Below are 18867 nucleotides of genomic sequence, written 5' to 3' on the forward strand. Positions count from 1 at the left end.
CGTCCCGGAGGACGAGTTAGCGTCGGCCGAGCGAGCGTCATCTCCTCCAGACCGAGTGCTGTTCAAACAGGACAGACTCTGACCTTTGACCTCTAGCGACCCCCGTGAATCCCCCCGCGTCCTGGTTCTGGACTAACTCTGAACCCGTCAGCAACGACTTCCTGCTCTGAAACGTTGGTCGTAAAGAGACAACTCGTTCTGTTTCTCTGATTGGCTGAGTTTCTGCGATCATGTGACCGGTTACATCACCCTCACGTGTTATCTCTCATCTTTTATTCTGAAGGATTTTATTGTGGAACAGGAAATCATATAGTGGTATCTCTGATAACTGATTAATCGTTTGACTCGTTTATTTATAACGTTAAAATCAGAAAATATTTGCTGGTTACAAGAATATTTTTGGTGATGAGATGTTTTCTTTTCTGAAAGATTATCCTGGCAAAACATTTTTTTTCAAGTCATAAACACGGGAGAGAAAATAATTTAGATCAGACTTAAAAAATGAAGAAAAAAAAAAATCTAACTTGCCTTTCAGGGCTTCCGTATCTAAGAGATCAAATGTCACAACAATAGTTTGATTTAATTTCGGGGTTTTTTTGCCGTTTGGAAATGTTGAATCTTTTTGAAGTAAATATAAACAGCTTCAGCAGCATGATGGGTAATGTAGTTTTAATGTGAACACATACGAACTTCCTGAAAGTAAAGATTATTAGAGATTATGATCTGATTCAGCTCGACAGACAGCGAGCGAGTGTGAAGACAAATATTTTACAGTGATGAAGACGAGCACATTCGTAGACTGAGCGCCATCTTCAGAGGAAACTTTAAAGTATAAAGCTTCTGGAAATGCATCTGGCCTTCAGAATAAAAGCAGGAAGTCAAAATGTTGTAAATAAAAAGGATTGAAATTTAATGTAGCATTGAATTGTCGCGCCAGAGAAATAGTGAAAACGTGTAATATCTGATGTTAGCCATCGTAGTATTCCTCTCCGACTATTAAAAAACACTATCTGACCCTCTCCCACTTTTATTCTGAAGGTCTGAGCTCCACATTAGAAATGTTCCCATGAACGCGACCTTACAGGAAGTCAGTATATTGTAGGAGTTAATGTTTATCCGAGCTGCTCACATATTTAGACATTCAGAGACGGAACATGAAGAACAATTAAGACAGGAAGTTAAATTCTTAAAAACAAAATAAAAGAGTCCAGATTAAAGCAGGATTAGTAGATTATGCGGCTACGTTGGCGTTTCTTCTTCTTTGGTGAAATCAGCTGAATTGTACAATATATAAAAGCGTAATATTTGGATTGTGTGTGCACTGGCCGGCGTATTTAAAAGGTGTTGAAGATGGTGGCGAGCTCCTCGGCGAGTAAATCCTAAACTTTGACCTTTGACCCTCCTGTCAGTTCGCTGATCGGTTCTCCTGAGTCTGAAAGTCAACGGCAAAAAAGTTCTGTACATTTGGACTTCCTCTCAGCTCAGTCGGTCTCTCCGGAGGTCAGCTCGACGCCGCCGTGAGCGCTCTAGTCCTCGCTGTGGTTGTACAGGGCGTCCGCCGTGGGGTCTTTGCGGTGGGCCGGCGGCACCAGGTGGTCGGGCAGCTCGGTGGGCAGCTCGTAGCCCTCCAGCTTGATCTTCATGAGGTGCTGGGCGAGGGCGAACTCCTCGTCGTCCAGCATGCCGTCCCGGTCGCAGTCGGCCAGCTTCCAGATCTTCCCCAGCACGGTGTTGGGCAGCCGCGAGTTCATCATCTCCTTCTTGGCGTTGACGCCGGTGATCTTGCCGTTGACGGGCATCAGCATGTAGAAGAGCTCGTCGTAGCGGTGCTTCTCGCGGCTGACGATCCAGTCCTCGGCGTCGGCCCCGGCGCTGATGCCCTCGCCGTAGCCGTGACCGAAGGGCCCGTCCTGGGAGCCCTCGAAGGCGCCGCCGGACACCAAAACTGGCGGCGCCTTGGACTCTTCCTCCCGGATCATCGTCATCAGAACGGCGATCTTCGTGGCCAACATCTTATCCACCGACTCGATCAGCTTCATCTTCAGAGACGGGAACTTACTGAAGTCGTAGTGCTGCAGCATGTCCTGCAGGAGAACACACACACCATATGTTTACAAGATTTTTTAGGATATTTTTCGCGAACGTTTTAACATATTTTACTAATAATATTCTGATATCTTTCACATATTTTGGGGCTATATTTGGAAATTATTCACATATTTTTCTGACATTTCTCACAATTTTCTTCACATATTTTACGAATATTATTCACATATTTTTCACAAATTGTTTAACATATTGTACTAAAGATTTTCAGATATTTTTTCACATATAAACTAAGAATTTTCTGATATTTCCACATATTTTTCACTCATTTTTTAACATACTTTACTAAGGATTTAGAACATTTTTCCACATATTTTTCGGACATTTTTTTTAACATATTTTACTAAGGATTTGGGGATATTTTTCGAACATTTTCAAAAAACATTTTCACATATTTTACAACGAATTTTCATATATTTTTCAGACATTTTTCACTAATTTTTAAAGATATTTTACTATGGAATTTCGGCTATTTTTCCACATATTTTTGACAATTTTTCCAAATATTTTACTAAGAATTTCTGGATATTGTTCACATATTTTCGAACATTTTCACTTTTTTTTTTAACATAGTTTAATAATAATTTTCATATATATATTTCACATATTTTACTAAGGATGATCAGATATTTTTAAAATATATTTTACTAAAGATTTTCGGCTATTTTTCACAATTTCTAAAATATATTTACTTAGAATTTCCAGATTTTTTCACATATTCTTTCTATATTTTTCACATATTTTACTTATAATTTTCAGATATTGTTCAGATATTTTTTAAATATCATATTTGTAAACACATTTTACTAATAATTTTAAGATATTTTTTCACATATTTTTGGGCTACTTTTCACTACACATTTTTCTACATATTTTACAAAGAGTTTTCTGATATTTTTTTAAAGTATTTTTTTTAAATATTTTACCAAGAATCTTCGGATATTTTTCAAAAGTTTTTAAATATATTTTACTAAAAATATTTTGGATACTTTTCAGATATTTTTCAGACATTATTTAACATATTTTCCTAAGAATTTGATCACCAGGAGAACAAACACACACACATTAAATTCAAACTAACAAACCAAATCAGTGTCATTAGTCCAGGATTACATCACCTCTTCATCCTCTTGAAGGAGAAACTGGTTTTGTTTGTATGAACATGATTGTTGGTTGTTGGTTGTAGTTCCTGTTGGCCGCTGACGGAGGGCGATAAAACCCACAGACTAACAGAAAACTAATGTTTACACCTTTAAATGTCACCTGACACACAGAGGTGGGAAGTAAGTACTCCAAGTACATTTTACTGCACAATGAATACTTGATTACATACTACTAGTAGTAGTAGTAGTTTTACTGCAGTACAGGATGTGAATACTTCTTCCACTGCTGATAATCACATGATGAGACTGAGCAGAGCAGCTTTCTGCAGCTGCACACAGTCAGCGTCCTCTGCTGACCTCTGACCTCCGAACAACAACACACGAGAGTCTGCAGGAGATACTGAACACACGTGTCAGAGTGTGTGTGTGTGTGTGTGTGTGTGTGTGTGTGTGTGTGTTGTGAGAGTACACTTCTCAACAGGGAGCTGAACAATGTGAAACATCCTCTCCTCCTCTCTCGCCAATAATCCAATAAATACGAGTGTAGCTGGGGAACGAACACAACACACACACACACACGCACACACGCACACGCACACACACACACACGCACGCACACCTGCAGCGTGGCGTCGGCCTGCAGCTGCACGGTGACGGCGTTCAGTTCTCTTCGTCTTTCTGACATCAGTAAAATCTGTTTACCGTCGTCTGAAGATCATTTTGTTCTCAGACTGTTCGTTCGTGTTCAGACGGACGAAACGTGACATAAAGCTGCAAAACTACAACTCAAAGTCCTTCGTTTATAATCCTACTAAAAGTAGAAATACACAAGTATTAGCAGAAACTTGTACCTAAAGTATCTGAAAAGCAAAAGTAGTTTTAGTTTGACTTGACTCTAAATGGAGCTATTTCTACTTCTACTGAAGTAAAAGATGTTGAGACTTCTTCCTCCACTGGAGAACGACTTTATGAACCGTCGGCGTGATATTTTGTCTCTAAGAATCATGGGAGAAAATGAATAAACGTAAATCAATAAAAGGTTTGTTTTGGTACCTGCATCTTGGCGACGTTGGGGAAGTCTCCGGGGCTGATGTGATGCTCTCTCTGCAGGATGGTGTAGATCTCCGGCAGCCTCATGATCAGCTCCTCCTTCTTCTTCTCCCGGCCGAACAGAGACGGCATCTCCTTCTTCAGGTAGCTGATGATGTACGCGTGCACCTGCAGGAGAAGAAGAAGAACGCTAGCCGTCAGGTACGTCAACAGAGACACACAGAGGACAGGTAACACAACATTCATCACTTTTTCATAAATTTGATTAAAGAAGTCAAAATTGGGACTTAATATCTCATAAATTTGATTTAAAAATTCTAAATTGAACTTAATATCATGTAAAAATTGGACTTAATATGGCATAAATCTGATTTAAAAATTAAAAATTAAAAATTGGGGCGGCTGGTTAGCTCAGTCGGTAGAGCGAGCGCCCATGTAAATGCCAAGGCTCAGTCCTAGCAGCGGTGGACCTGGGTTCGAATCCGGCCTGTGGTCCTTTCCGCATGTCACTTCTCTCTCTCCCCCTTTCCAACACTCTATCCACTGTCCTATCAATAAAATGCTTAAAAATCACCCCAAAAAATAACTTAAAAAAAAAAAAATTAAAAATTGGGACTTAATATCTCATAAATTTGAGTTAAAATTAAAAATTGGACTTAATATCTTATGAATTTGATTTAAAAATTCTTAATATCTTATAAACGTGACTTAAAAAGTGAAAATTGGACAATCAAAAGTCAACATTTGATTAAATATCTAATATATAATACATGCTTTTTCGCTTATATAGTGAAACATTTGACAAAATAGCGCATAGATTTGATTTAAAAGTCAAAATTGGACTTAATATCTCATAAATTTGAATTGAATAGTCAACATTCTGACCTAATATCTCTAACTTACATAATTAATAAATGATTCTGATGTATTTTAAATCTAATCTTTCCTAGAATGAACTTTTCATCAGGTGGTTTCTCTTCCTGAAAGACGGGAGTTTCCACACAGAGGAAACCCTCCTCATCAAAAATAATATAATAATATAATAACTCTAAAAGACCACAGAGGTTACGAGAGAGAAAAGAAAAGAAGTAGAAGTAGAAGTCTGGATGACATTAATGAAGGAGGAGTGAAACAGAACAACAGGAGACTGAGCGGCGCCGGGTCAGAGGGTAGAAACTACACTGAGGAAGAGGAGGAGGAGAGCCTTCAATCCTTCATACCGACCCACAGCATCACGGGAGGTGGAAGGTAGGAAGGAAGGAAGGAAGGAAGGAAAGGAGGGAGGGGTATAAAGGGAGGGAGTGAGGTCATTAATCAATATGTAATCGAAGGAGGATGAGCGGAGGGTCAGAGGGTCATTCAGCAGATATTAATAACAGCTTCCTGCGCTGAGGGAACGTCCCACTAGAACCAGTGAGGTACTGGTGTTACTCCAGGAACCCCCAGAGGAAGGACCCCCTCTACACGGAGACACTCCGGGCTGACGGAAGGACCCCCTCTACACGGAGACACTCTGGGCTGACGGAAGGACCCCCTCTACACGGAGACACTCCGGGCTGACGGAAGGACCCCCTCTACACGGAGACACTCCGGGCTGACGGAAGGACCTCCTCTACACGGAGGACACTCCGGGCTGACGGAAGGACCCCCTCTACACGGAGACACTCCGGGCTGACGGAAGGACCCCCCTCTACACGGAGACACTCTGGGCTGACGGAAGGACCCCCTCTACACGGAGACACTCCCGGCTGACGGAAGGACCCCCTCTACACGGAGACACTCCGGGCTGACGGAAGGACCCCCTCTACACGGAGACACTCCCGGCTGACGGAAGGACCCCCTCTACACGGAGACACTCCGGGCTGACGGAAGGACCCCCTCTACACGGAGACACTCCGGGCTGACGGAAGGACCCCCTCTACATGGAGACACTCCGGGCTGACAGAAGGACCCCCTCTACATGGAGACACTCCGGGCTGACGGAAGGACCCCCTCTACATGGAGACACTCCGGGCTGACGGAAGGACCCCCCTCTACATGGAGACACTCCGGGCTGACAGAAGGACCCCCTCTACATGGAGACACTACGGGCGGGCAGCTCAGAGAAATGTGGAGAAATCTCTGGTTGTTCATCCAAAACGGTGGTTCTGATCTCACCGACCGTTCAGAGGTTTGGAGACCAGAAACAGGCCGCGTCTGAGTCCTGACCATGTGACTGCTGCTGCTACGCCAAACCAACCAATCAGTGATTCCCAAAGACGGGGGTCGCGACCCGCAGGTGGGTCACAGGATATTTTCTTAGGGTCGCCAAATAAATTTGGAGAATTTCATTTATCATCTATCATTTAACATTTATATCTGCAGTTCACCTTTGAGCCACATGAATACAAATAAACATTGGACTTAATATCTCATGAATTTGATTTATAATAAAAAGTGAAAATTGGACTTAGTATAATTTGTAAAGGTAAAGTAACGGAGGAAAAGGAAGTGAAATGATGCAGTTTGTAAAATAAGCTCCAGGATCAGTTTCGATGAACCGGAGGTTGTTTTCTGATTCATCGTTAAATTTAACCTCACTTGTTTTCTGATTCTCAGAAACAGGAAGCTGCTCCTGATTCATGTAGTCTGCTTTTCAAAATAAAACTCTGAGGTTTATTACACTGGTATAGTTTTCAGTTTCCACGTCCCCGTCTGATGAACTGAAACATTTGAGTCTTGAAACTTCATCTAATACGAAGGAGGGATTTCATATCCTGTCTGGGAAACACAAACAAACATTCCAGGACCAATCAGAACCCGGCCGGTTTAGACCAGAAGATTCTCCATCGGTGTTTAACTCCAAACACAACGGGTCACTTCCTGTCTCACCTTGGCCAGCCTCGCTCTCTTGATGAGGTCGTTGAGTTTACGGAGCGCCGCGTTCCTCGGAAGACTCTGGATGTCCTTGAAGAGGTCCTGAGACTCCGCCTCAAACAGACGCCTGAGAAGGAAGTGAAGGAGTGAATGAATGAATACATTAATCAGTCAATTAATTAATCAATTAATTAATTAATTAATCAATCAATTAATTAATTAAATAATTAAAATATAAATAATTAAAATAAATAATTAATTAACACATTAATTAATTATTTAATTAATTAATTAATTAATTAATTATTAAACCAGTAAATGAACGAATGAAAGCATAATGAAAAATAAATGAATGAAATGTGTTAATGAGTGAACAAATGAACAAATGAATGCAGTCAGTTCATAATTAAATAAATCAGCAATAAATTAACACATGAATTTTTGAATCAGTAAATGAATGAAAATATAAATGAAGAAATGAATGAATGAACAGTACTGACTGTATCTACCTAAATTATTAAATAAGTAAATGAATGAATGAATAAATGATATCTGACCTACTCTCAGTGATCTGCAGGGATTTCAATAAATGAACGGATGAATATCTGACCTGTTCCCCATGTTCTGCAGATGTTTGAATGAATGAATGACTGAATGAATAAATTAATGAATGAATGAATGAACGGGTTAAATATCTGACCTGTTCTCGGTGTTCTGCAGCGGTTTGAATGAATGAATGGATGAATGAATAAATTAATGAATAACTTAATGAATGAATGAATGGGTGAATAACTGACCTGTTCTCGTTGTTCTGCAGCGGTCTGACTGACTGACTGACTGAATGAACGAATGAACGGATGAACGGGTGAATGACTGACCTGTTCTCGGTGTTCTGCAGCGGTTTGACTGACTGAATGAACGAATGAACGGATGAATGACTGACCTGTTCTCGGTGTTCTGCAGCGGTTTGACTGACTGACTGAACGAATGAATGGGTGAATGACTGACCTGTTCTCGGTGTTCTGCAGCGGTTTGACTGACTGACTGACTGAACGAATGAACGAATGAACGGCTGAACGGGTGAATGACTGACCTGTTCTCGGTGTTCTGCAGCGGTTTGACTAACTGAATGAACGAATGAACAGATGAATGGGTGAATAACTGACCTGTTCTCGTTGTTCTGCAGCGGTCTGACTGACTGACTGACTGAATGAATGGATGAATGACTGACCTGTTCTCGTTGTTCTGCAGCGGTCTGACTGACTGACTGAATGAATGGATGAATGGATGAATGGGTGAATGACTGACCTGTTCTCGGTGTTCTGCAGCGGTTTGACTAACTGAATGAACGAATGAACAGATGAATGGGTGAATAACTGACCTGTTCTCGTTGTTCTGCAGCGGTCTGACTGACTGACTGACTGAATGAATGGATGAATGACTGACCTGTTCTCGGTGTTCTGCAGCGGTTGGACTGACTGACTGACTGACTGACTGACTGACTGAATGAACGAATGAACGGATGAATGGATGAATGACTGACCTGTTCTCGGTGTTCTGCAGCGGTTGGACTGACTGACTGACTGACTGACTGACTGAATGAACGAATGAACGGATGAATGGATGAATGACTGACCTGTTCTCGGTGTTCTGCAGCGGTTGGACTGACTGACTGACTGACTGACTGACTGAATGAACGAATGAACGGATGAATGGGTGAATGACTGACCTGTTCTCGGTGTTCTGCAGCGGTCTGACTGACTGAATGAATGGATGAATGACTGACCTGTTCTCGGTGTTCTGCAGCGGTTGGACTGACTGACTGACTGAATGAATGAATGAACGGATGAATGGGTGAATGACTGACCTGTTCTCATTGTTCTGCAGCGGTCTGACTGACTGACTGACTGAATGAATGGATGAATGACTGACCTGTTCTCGGTGTTCTGCAGCGGTTGGACTGACTGACTGACTGACTGACTGACTGAATGAACGAATGAACGGATGAATGGATGAATGACTGACCTGTTCTCGGTGTTCTGCAGCGGTTGGACTGACTGACTGACTGACTGACTGAATGAATGAATAAACGGATGAATGGGTGAATGACTGACCTGTTCTCGTTGTTCTGCAGCGGTCTGACTGACTGACTGACTGAATGAATGGATGAATGACTGACCTGTTCTCGGTGTTCTGCAGCGGTTGGACTGACTGACTGACTGACTGACTGACTGAATGAACGAATGAACGGATGAATGGGTGAATGACTGACCTGTTCTCGGTGTTCTGCAGCGGTTTGGCCCAGAAGGATCCCAGATAAACTCTCACCACCTCCGGAGTGTTGATGACTTTCCCCAGAGACCACATGAGGGCGCCGTACACCCTCATCAGCTGCTGCGTGTCCACCTGAGAGCGCAGGAGAGGAAGACAAGGAGGTCATTCTATCTTTACTAACAACGACGAAGCTCTTCACACCTTCATCATCGTCCTCATCGTCGTCTCACCTGGTCGGCCTTGTTGAGGACGACCCGGATCTTGTCGTCTTGTCCTTTGAAGGCTCGGATGGCTTCGGAGAACTCGTCGGAGATGTCCAGCTTGTGAGCGTCGAACAGCAGAATGATCCGATCCACCCGCTCGCCGAACCAACGCAGGACCTCCGCAAAGTCGTAACCTGCACACAGGAAGTTCATTATAAAACACTGAGCGGGTAAATGACTGCACGCGTTCTACCAGAATATTCCATCACACAGTAAGAAGCGGTTGCACCGACACGTCACGACATGGGGAATAAAAAGTCCCCAGTGAAGCTGCAGGATTCACACGCCCTCCAACTCTGAACAGAACCAGCTGGTCTGTGAGTGCAGGCGGACCCGTGCCAGTCCCTCTGCCCCAGTAACTGGAACTGTCATGTAATAGATTACTGAGTGTCAGATCTCTTCAGTGGGAGTTTCCAGAGTTCAGAGAGGGAAATGTTCCAGTTACAGAAAAAGGACAACAGAGAGCAGCGAGGGCAGAAACAGCTGCTCTACTACGTCTTTAAATGTGTGTGTGTGTGCGTGTGTGTGTGTGTGTGTGTGTGTGTGTGTGTTTGAGTGTGTGTGTGTAAAGTGATATGTGGCAGCAGTCTGGGTGTGGTTCACTCTATAACTGGTGACACTCCGCTCTGAACTGGAAACTACAGAAAGACAAAAGCTTTTAAACTGGAGACAGTTGTTGTCCTGCTGGCAGTGAATCCAGCTCAGAGGGTTCGTTACAGTCTGTAATCCTCTCATCTCAGTTTAAAGGGACATTTAGGAGTTCTGGTATCACAGAAATATGTTTCCAGACGGCGGCTGATGTGTCCGCTCTTTGATTGGTCACATTCAACACCTACAGTCTCTGACAGCGAAGGCAGAACATGAATAATTCATGAACACGTGACCATCCACTCCTCCAAAGTCTCAAAAGTCAACTTGAGCGAGCGAGCGAGCTGAGCAGTTGTGAGCGCCTAGAGAGGGTGGAGCGAGCGTGTAAAGAGGGTGGAGCGAACGTGTAGAGAGGGTGGAGCGAGCGTGTAGAGAGGGTGGAGCGAGCGCCTAGAGAGGGTGGAGCGAGCGTGTAGAGAGGGTGGAGCGAGCGTGTAGAGAGGGTGGAGCGAGCGTGTAGAGAGGGTGGAGCGAGCGCCTAGAGAGGGTGGAGCGAGCGTGTAGAGAGGGTGGGGCGAGCGCCTAGAGAGGGTGGAGCGAGTGCCTAGAGAGGGTGGAGCGAGCGTGTAGAGAGGGTGGAGCGAGCGCCTAGAGAGGGTGGGGCGAGCGCCTAGAGAGGGTGGAGCGAGTGCCTAGAGAGGGTGGAGCGAGCGTGTAGAGAGGGTGGAGCGAGCGCCTAGAGAGGGTGGAGCGAGCGCCTAGAGAGGGTGGAGCGAGCGTGTAGAGAGGGTGGAGCGAGCGTGTAGAGGGTGGAGCATTGTCGCATTCTCTGCGTTGTACACATTATATCCCCTCTAGATTCTTTTTGTGAACCCACAAAGAAGTTAGGAGTCCTCAGTTATGACGGCATAGATCACGTCCTAAATCCAAAATAACTGCCAGTAAAGGCAGCAGAGCTGTTGTTAGTCTGTACGGCAACGACAATGAAGACGGAGAACAACGTGAACACTGAAACATAAAGACTGAAAGGCTGCTCAAACCGTGTGATGACGCTTATAGATTACTGTTCAGCAGGAGGTTGTGAAGTAAATAATCTAAAGAATCAGTTTAATATTAAGACGAAGGAAACTCATCAGAGGCTCTTTAAAACGCTGACCTGAGGGTAACAGTTCTAACTCTGTCTGAAGGGAAGAGATAGGAACCTTCCTGAACACCTGCTGGTTATACAGGTTCATAATCTGAGCCTGACTCCTCCCTGAAGTCTGATTAACCACATGATGAGGTTACCGATCCGGTTTCTGTTGGCCAGAGACCAACAATACAGAACATGAACACTGATTCAATGAAACCACAGTGTTCCCGGAGAGAGATCTGACTGAAGAGAGGACAGATTCAGATGAACTGTCCCTTTAAGTGTTAGAACGCGGTCCGGTACTCCGTAACAACGGTACTCAAACAACCCGTCACATTGTGTGTTTGTATTAGGGATGCACCGATACCACTTTTTTCAGACCGAGTACAAGTTCTTACTTTTGGATTTTCCTTTGACGCAGTTTAATATTTTTCTTAAAGGTCACCTTTAAAATCTAGTTTACACCACACACACACACACACACACACACACACACACACACACACACACACACACACACACACACACACACACACACACACACACACACACACGCTGAGAGTACATACACCACTATAGACCCGGTCTACCTGAACACACACACAGAAACACCTTCAGTAAACACGTCACCATCCAGACCTTCAGTGTTCCAACACACAGATCACTGAGACGGATTAAACTACGTCAGCGTCCTCCACCACCAGACACACTGAACAACACTTCAATCAATTAATCATCCTATCAATATATAGATATAGATCTATATCTATATATAGATATAGATATATATATATAATGCTGCTGTGCTGGACAATAGGTTGTGTGTGTGTGTGTGTGTGTGTGTGTGTGTGTGTGTGTGTGTGTGTGTGTGTGTGTCACCTCCTGCATCAGATTTCATCCGCAACATTCAACATGGAGGCGCTGCTGTCCACACTCACAACATCACCGCAGGGCAACACACCTGCGAGTGTTTGTGGACACAACACACACACACACGCACACGCACACACACACAGTGTATCATGTCATCAAGGTTACGTGGTGATCACAGGACAGCGACACACTCCCTGCTGCGTTAGCTGTTTAAATGCATCGGACAACAACTGGCTTTTATATCACATAAACCAGACTGGTCTCATTAAACCAAGACAATCAAAAACCAAGATGGAGGCGGCCAAAAAACAAAATGGAGACGGACAAAAACCAAGATGGACGTCACGGTGACGACGTCCACTTCTTATAATGGTCTATGACTACGACACCGGAGAGGAAATGTAGGAAATGTATGATTATTTAAAAATGGAAAAGACAACAGCTGTTTGAAAACATCAACACACGGACATTTAAAATTTAAACTCAGTTTGTTTTGTTTTATTGTTGTGTGTGTAGGACAGGTGGGACATGAGGACAGGTGGGACATGAGGACAGGTTGGACATGGTGATAATAAAGAGGTGAGAATCTGAAGGCCTTGTTTTCCAGCCTGAATAAATGATGTGTGATGTGAGAGGAGGAACCTCAGCTTCAGGTTACACCTGCAGGTTCAGGTGTTTATCCCAGGAGACGTGATGCTGTGTGAGTGAATGAGTGAGTGAGTATGAATGAGTGAGTGAGTATGAATGAATGAATAAATGAATGAATGAATGAGTGAGTGAGTGAGTGAGTGAGTGAGTGAGTGAGTGAGTGAGTGAGTGAGTGAGTGAGGGAGGGGTAAATACAGAGGTAGAGACTCATTCCAGCTGAACGCAGACAGAAAACACTCCTGTAGGGTTTAAGAGCGGTTCTCTGACGACTGATTACTTCACTTGTTCCACTTCCTGTCCGAAGGGAAACACCTTCAGTCTAACAATACTACTTCCTCTTTAGCGCTGCAGATTACTGTATTTATGTCTTGGAAAGAATGTGTGCCGAGTTGAGCAGAGGAAACCTGAATGAATGGGGGCTGGTTACTCATTGTACGGCTCACATTATATGAAACCTTATTGATAATCTTTGTTGCTGATATTTTGATTTATTTGCTCTCTTTCCCACTTTGTATTGCTGCCGCCCTCGTCATAAATAAAGTTTGATAATGCAGCAAACACACAAAAGTCCTGAAACACTCAGAACCAGCTTCAGTACTCACACACATAAGATGGTGTAAAGGATACAAACAGGGACCTAACCTAACTCACCACGACGCAAAAGGGCTGTTGGACGGGTAAATAAATACTGAGCTGGTGTTGGATAAAAATGTTTACATATAAACAGGAAACTGCACTATGAGCATGTCATCTTTTCAAGTATATTTGAGCTTTTACTAAGTTACTAGTGCTGTGTCTCAATTCGCCTACGAGACGGCAAAAAAACAAGATGGCCACGGCCAAAAACCAAGATGGAGATGACCAAAAACCAAGATGGTGACGGCCAAAAACCAAGATGGCGATGGCCAAAAACCAAGATGGCGACGGCCGAAAACCAAGATGGTGACGGACAAAAACCAAGATGGCAACGGCCAAAAACTAAGATGGTGACGGCCAAAAACCAAGATGGAAAACCAAGATGGCGACGGCCAAAAACCAAGATGGCGATGGCCAAAAACCAAGATGGTGACGGACAAAAACCAAGATGGTGACGGACAAAAACCAAGATGGCGATGGCCAAAAACCAAGATGGCGCAGGCCAAAAACCAACATGGTGACGGACAAAAACCAAGATGGTGACGGACAAAAACCAAGATGGCGATGGCCAAAAACCAAGACTGCGACGGCCAAAAACCAAGATGGTGACGGCCAAAAACCAAGGTAGCGGTATGTTTAATATGCAAGAAAACCACTCTGGTTTCAAGAGGTAACCATTTGAGAATGTCATAAAAGAAGATTTAAATCTGGATGGGAGGGTTAGAACAACTTCTTCTCCCAACTTCTCCACACTGAAGAAGAAAAGTCTTGTAACTAAACCCACTTTAAAGCAGCTCTTCTCTTTGCTGTTTTTAGTCGTATGTTAATACGTTTAAAAGGAACAGTCAAACATTCTGGGGAACATAATAACTCACTTTCTCTCAAAGACGGAGATGTTCAGGTGGATATTAACATCATGTCTGCGTGTTAAGTACAGAGCTGGGGGCTGGTTAGCTTAGCTTAGCATAAAGACTGGAAACAGGTGGAAACTGCTAGCCTCTGAAGTTCACTAATGAACACAAACAGAAATGTTGAACTACTCCTTTAATAAAAGATGCTGGTATTCCTGCTGTAGAGCAGTGATGTGATGTCGGTCACTGAGTTCATCTACTGGACCAGGACTGAAGCAAACCAGTGAAACCAGAAACCAGAAACCAGGACTGGACTGGAGTGGAGTGGAGTGGACTGGGTGGGCTAGAGGACAGAGTCAGGGGAAGAAGGGAGGGACTACTGGCTGAAAGCCCAGGAGGACAAGCTGTCAGATTGAAGAATTTAAGTAAGAAAGGCTCCGATCCAACAGTGACTCAATGAAATACAGAGATTTAAACCACAGAAGAAGGAGAGGAGAGGAAGAAGTGACGTGAAGGAAAGAAGAGAAAAGTGAAGAGAAAAGACATGAAATGAAGATAAAGGAAGAGGAGAGAGTGAGTAAAGGGAAAATAAGTGAATAAAACAGAACTGAAATGTCATAGCTTGTCAAGGAGGTTAAATAACGCTCCACACTTACACTAACTAAAACCAAAAACAAGATGGTGACGGCCAAGAACCAAGATGGAGACGGCCAAGAACCAAGATGGAGACGGCCAAGAACCAGGATGGAGACGGCCAAGAACCAAGATGGAGACGGCCAAGAACCAAGATGGAGACGGCCAAGAACCAGGATGGAGACGGCCAAGAACCAAGATGGAGACGGCCAAGAACCAAGATGGTGACGGCCAAGAACCAAGATGGAGACGGCCAAGAACCAAGATGGTGACGGCCAAGAACCAAGATGGAGACGGCCAAGAACCAAGATGGAGACGGACAAGAACCAAGATGGAGACGGCCAAGAACCAAGATGGAGACGGACAAGAACCAAGATGGAGACGGACAAGAACCAAGATGGAGACGGCCAAGAACCAAGATGGAGACGGACAAGAACCAAGATGGAGACGGCCAAGAACCAAGATGGAGACGGCCAAGAACCAAGATGGAGACGGCCAAGAACCAAGATGGAGACGGCCAAGAACCAGGATGGAGACGGCCAAGAACCAAGATGGAGACGGCCAAGAACCAAGATGGAGACGGCCAAGAACCAAGATGGAGATGGCCGAAGACCAAGATGGTGAAATTTTGGTGAGGAAAAACTGTCATGTCCATTTCCAAAGGGGTCCCTTGACCTCTGACCTCCAGATCAGTGAATGTAAATGGGTTCTATGGGTACCCATGAGTCTCCCCTTTACAGACATGCCCACTTTATGATCATCACATGCAGTTTGGGGCAAGTCATAGTCAAGTCAGCACACTGACACACTGACAGCTGTTGTTGCCTGTTGGGCTGCAGTTTGCCATGTTATGATGTGAGCATATTGTTTTATGTTAAATGCAGTACCTGTGAGGGTTTCTGGATCAATATCTGTCATTGATTTGAGTTCTTAATTGATGACGGTGCAGTCAGACTCCACCCTGTGACGGTGCAGTCAGACTCCACCCTGTGACGGTGGCAGCGGACCAGCCTGAACTCTTCTGACCACATCAGCCGACCGGGCAAACTAACAGCAGCAGCTCCACCCTGCAGACAGTCTGCAGCCAAACATGTAACTGTACTGTTTCCATCTAAAGAACCCTCCATACAGCTCAGAGAGTCTGCAGACTCATGAAGGAACATGTGACTTCCACAAGCTGTTAAAGCTCCTTTTAACTGCTGATCAAACTCTGCATTTAAATTCTTTCATATTTCATCAACTCTTTCTCAACAACGACTCTAAACGAGTCTAAAGCCACTTATTCCTGAATCATTTCCCTGTCAACCTCAGCAGCTGAAAGCTTCCTTCATGTTTCACATCCAGGCAGCTTCCCGACATTCCTGACTACTAACAGCCATCATTCCTTCATTTAATCCTAACCCCCGCTGCTGTTTCAGCTGAGAGGAGGACATCAGGAACCGCTCCGGTCTTTTCAAAATAAACTTCCCACCCTGTGAGAACTGACTGACAAGCTGCACAAATCACGTTTTCTTTTAAGACTTAAACACAATTGAATCCATGACGATCCGCTCTGAAACTGTTTCTAACATGTTCTACTGTTGCTTCTTGTTAACTCATTCATCATGTTCTATTGTTGCTTCTTGTTAACTCGTTCATCATGTTCTACTGTTGCTTCTTGTTAACTCGTTCATCATGTTCTATTGTGTATTTATTCTGTTTTATTGAACTCATTGAAAATGAGGGCGCGCCCTCACTGATTTTCCATAAATCGGGAGCAATACGGGGGAATCGTGACCCCGGGAGGAAACTGGGAGAGGACGATGAGAAACGGGAGTCTCCCGGGAAAATCGGGAGGTTGACGAGTATGACATCTACACATCTCTACTATTACACACACACACACACGCCATGTATGTTTCAGCATGTTGTCTAGAGTTGTTCCGATATTGATACCAGTATCGGACATGCATCCGATACAGGGATGCTAGTTTTGAAAAAATGTCTTAACCGATAACCGACCCTCGTTAACCGATTATTAACCGTTAACCGACAAGATTTGTGCCTCGCATGCAGCGGTGCACCAGCTGCAGGAGCACAACAGATATTGGTTGACGGGAGTCTCCAGTTCACCGTCCGGGAGCGTTAACTTAGCAGCTACGATGCTGCGTGTAGTGTCGCGGACATGCAGCCACTTTCCCAGTAAAAGTCATGGAGGTCAACACCTGGACTCACAGGTGGTAAAGTAAAGTAAAGTGTGTGTTTACTGTGAAGCAGCTGCAGAGCGACCTGCCGGCTGTAGTCTCAGAGCGGTAGCTGTGATCTCTCTGAGCCTCCAACCTCTGTACAGAGCAGTTTAATCATCAGTCGGTGATGCTGCTGACGTCAGCCTCTCTCTCTCTCTCTCTGTGTGTGTGTTCAACGTGTTCAGGAGGAATTCAGCCTCAGCTGAGCAGCTCGCTAAACGTTTCCAGATGGAGGGAACGCCCCAACGCCGCTTCCTGTGGCCCTCCGTCTAATCCTCCCTCCATCCCTCCCTCCACCCGTCCAGCTGAGGCCTCTAACTGATGCTGTCATCCAGGCTGACTCAACACCAGAGCAACAACGTATACAGAGTCTATAGAGGACCAGTGGAACATACCAGAACCAGAAAGACCCGCCAGCTCCTCCACTGCATCGTTTAGGGTTCATTAACCCTCTGAGACCCACAATAGACTGGTCTTCTTTAGGGGGGTCCAGGGGGTCTTCAGGGGGAGATAGCAGGTCAACAGTAGATGTCACATAGAAGTGGTGTACATCATCTGAAAGCTGAGAGATTCATTTGAAATCCATCCATCCTCTGAATGCTCTAGGTCTCTAGTCTGATCCATCCATCCTCTGAATGCTCTAGGTCTCTAGTTTGATCCATCCATCCTCTGAATGCTCTAGGTCTGTAGTTTGATCCATCCATCCTCTGAATGCTCTAGGTCTGTAGTTTGATCCATCCATCCTCTGAATGCTCTAGGTCTCTAGTTTGATCCATCCATCCTCTGAATGCTCTAGGTCTCTAGTTTGATCCATCCATCCTCTGAATGCTCTAGGTCTCTAGTTTGATCCATCCATCCTCTGAATGCTCTAGGTCTCTAGTCTGATCCATCCATCCTCTGAATGCTCTAGGTCTCTAGTTTGATCCATCCATCCTCTGAATGCTCTAGGTCTCTAGTTTGATCCATCCATCCTCTGAATGCTCTAGGTCTCTAGTTTGATCCATCCATCCTCTGAATGCTCTAGGTCTCTAGTCTGATCCATCCATCCTCTGAATGCTCTAGGTCTCTAGTTTGATCCATCCATCCTCTGAATGCTCTAGGTCTCTAGTTTGATCCATCCATCCTCTGAATGCTCTAGGTCTCTAGTTTGATCCATCCATCCTCTGAATGCTCTAGGTCTGTAGTTTGATCCATCCATCCTCTGAATGCTCTAGGTCTGTAGTTTGATCCATCCATCCTCTGAATGCTCTAGGTCTCTAGTTTGATCCATCCATCCTCTGAATGCTCTAGGTCTGTAGTTTGATCCATCCATCCTCTGAATGCTCTAGGTCTGTAGTTTGATCCATCCATCCTCTGTATCCATTCCTCTCATGCAGGCACAGAACGAAGTCTTTGCGGTGTGTTCAAGTTCATCTTTTTGGCCAAGACAAAGGAGACGTGAGGCGACGCAACGGGTGGACAGTTTGTAGTTGTGTAAAATCTCGTAAGTTCTGCGTCTCCATCACATTTATTTATTGTTTTATTAGATTTGACGCTTTCCTGGACTGGAAAACTAATTCAACATCACCAGCATTCTCCCATCATGCAACACTGCGGGGACATCCAATCATTTCATTCAAACTATTTTCT

General features: G+C 44.3%; 1 protein-coding gene across 1 annotated transcript in view; it reads right to left on the reverse strand.

The window, feature by feature from the left end:
- Positions 1-270: 270 nt before the first annotated feature.
- The window catches only part of ehd4 (EH-domain containing 4), a 31666-nt gene continuing 13069 nt past the window's right edge, over positions 271-18867 (reverse strand). The window contains exons 4-8 of the mRNA XM_037796276.1: positions 9620-9786; positions 9388-9521; positions 7131-7242; positions 4263-4427; positions 271-2084 (exon numbers count right to left, since the gene is read on the reverse strand). Of these exons, the coding sequence (XP_037652204.1) occupies positions 1527-2084; positions 4263-4427; positions 7131-7242; positions 9388-9521; positions 9620-9786 (1136 nt within the window). The 3' untranslated portion in view covers positions 271-1526. The remainder of the gene's footprint in view (positions 2085-4262; positions 4428-7130; positions 7243-9387; positions 9522-9619; positions 9787-18867) is intronic.

Source organism: Sebastes umbrosus, chromosome 16 (genome assembly GCF_015220745.1).
Source record: "Sebastes umbrosus isolate fSebUmb1 chromosome 16, fSebUmb1.pri, whole genome shotgun sequence".
Classification (NCBI taxonomy): domain Eukaryota; kingdom Metazoa; phylum Chordata; class Actinopteri; order Perciformes; family Sebastidae; genus Sebastes; species Sebastes umbrosus.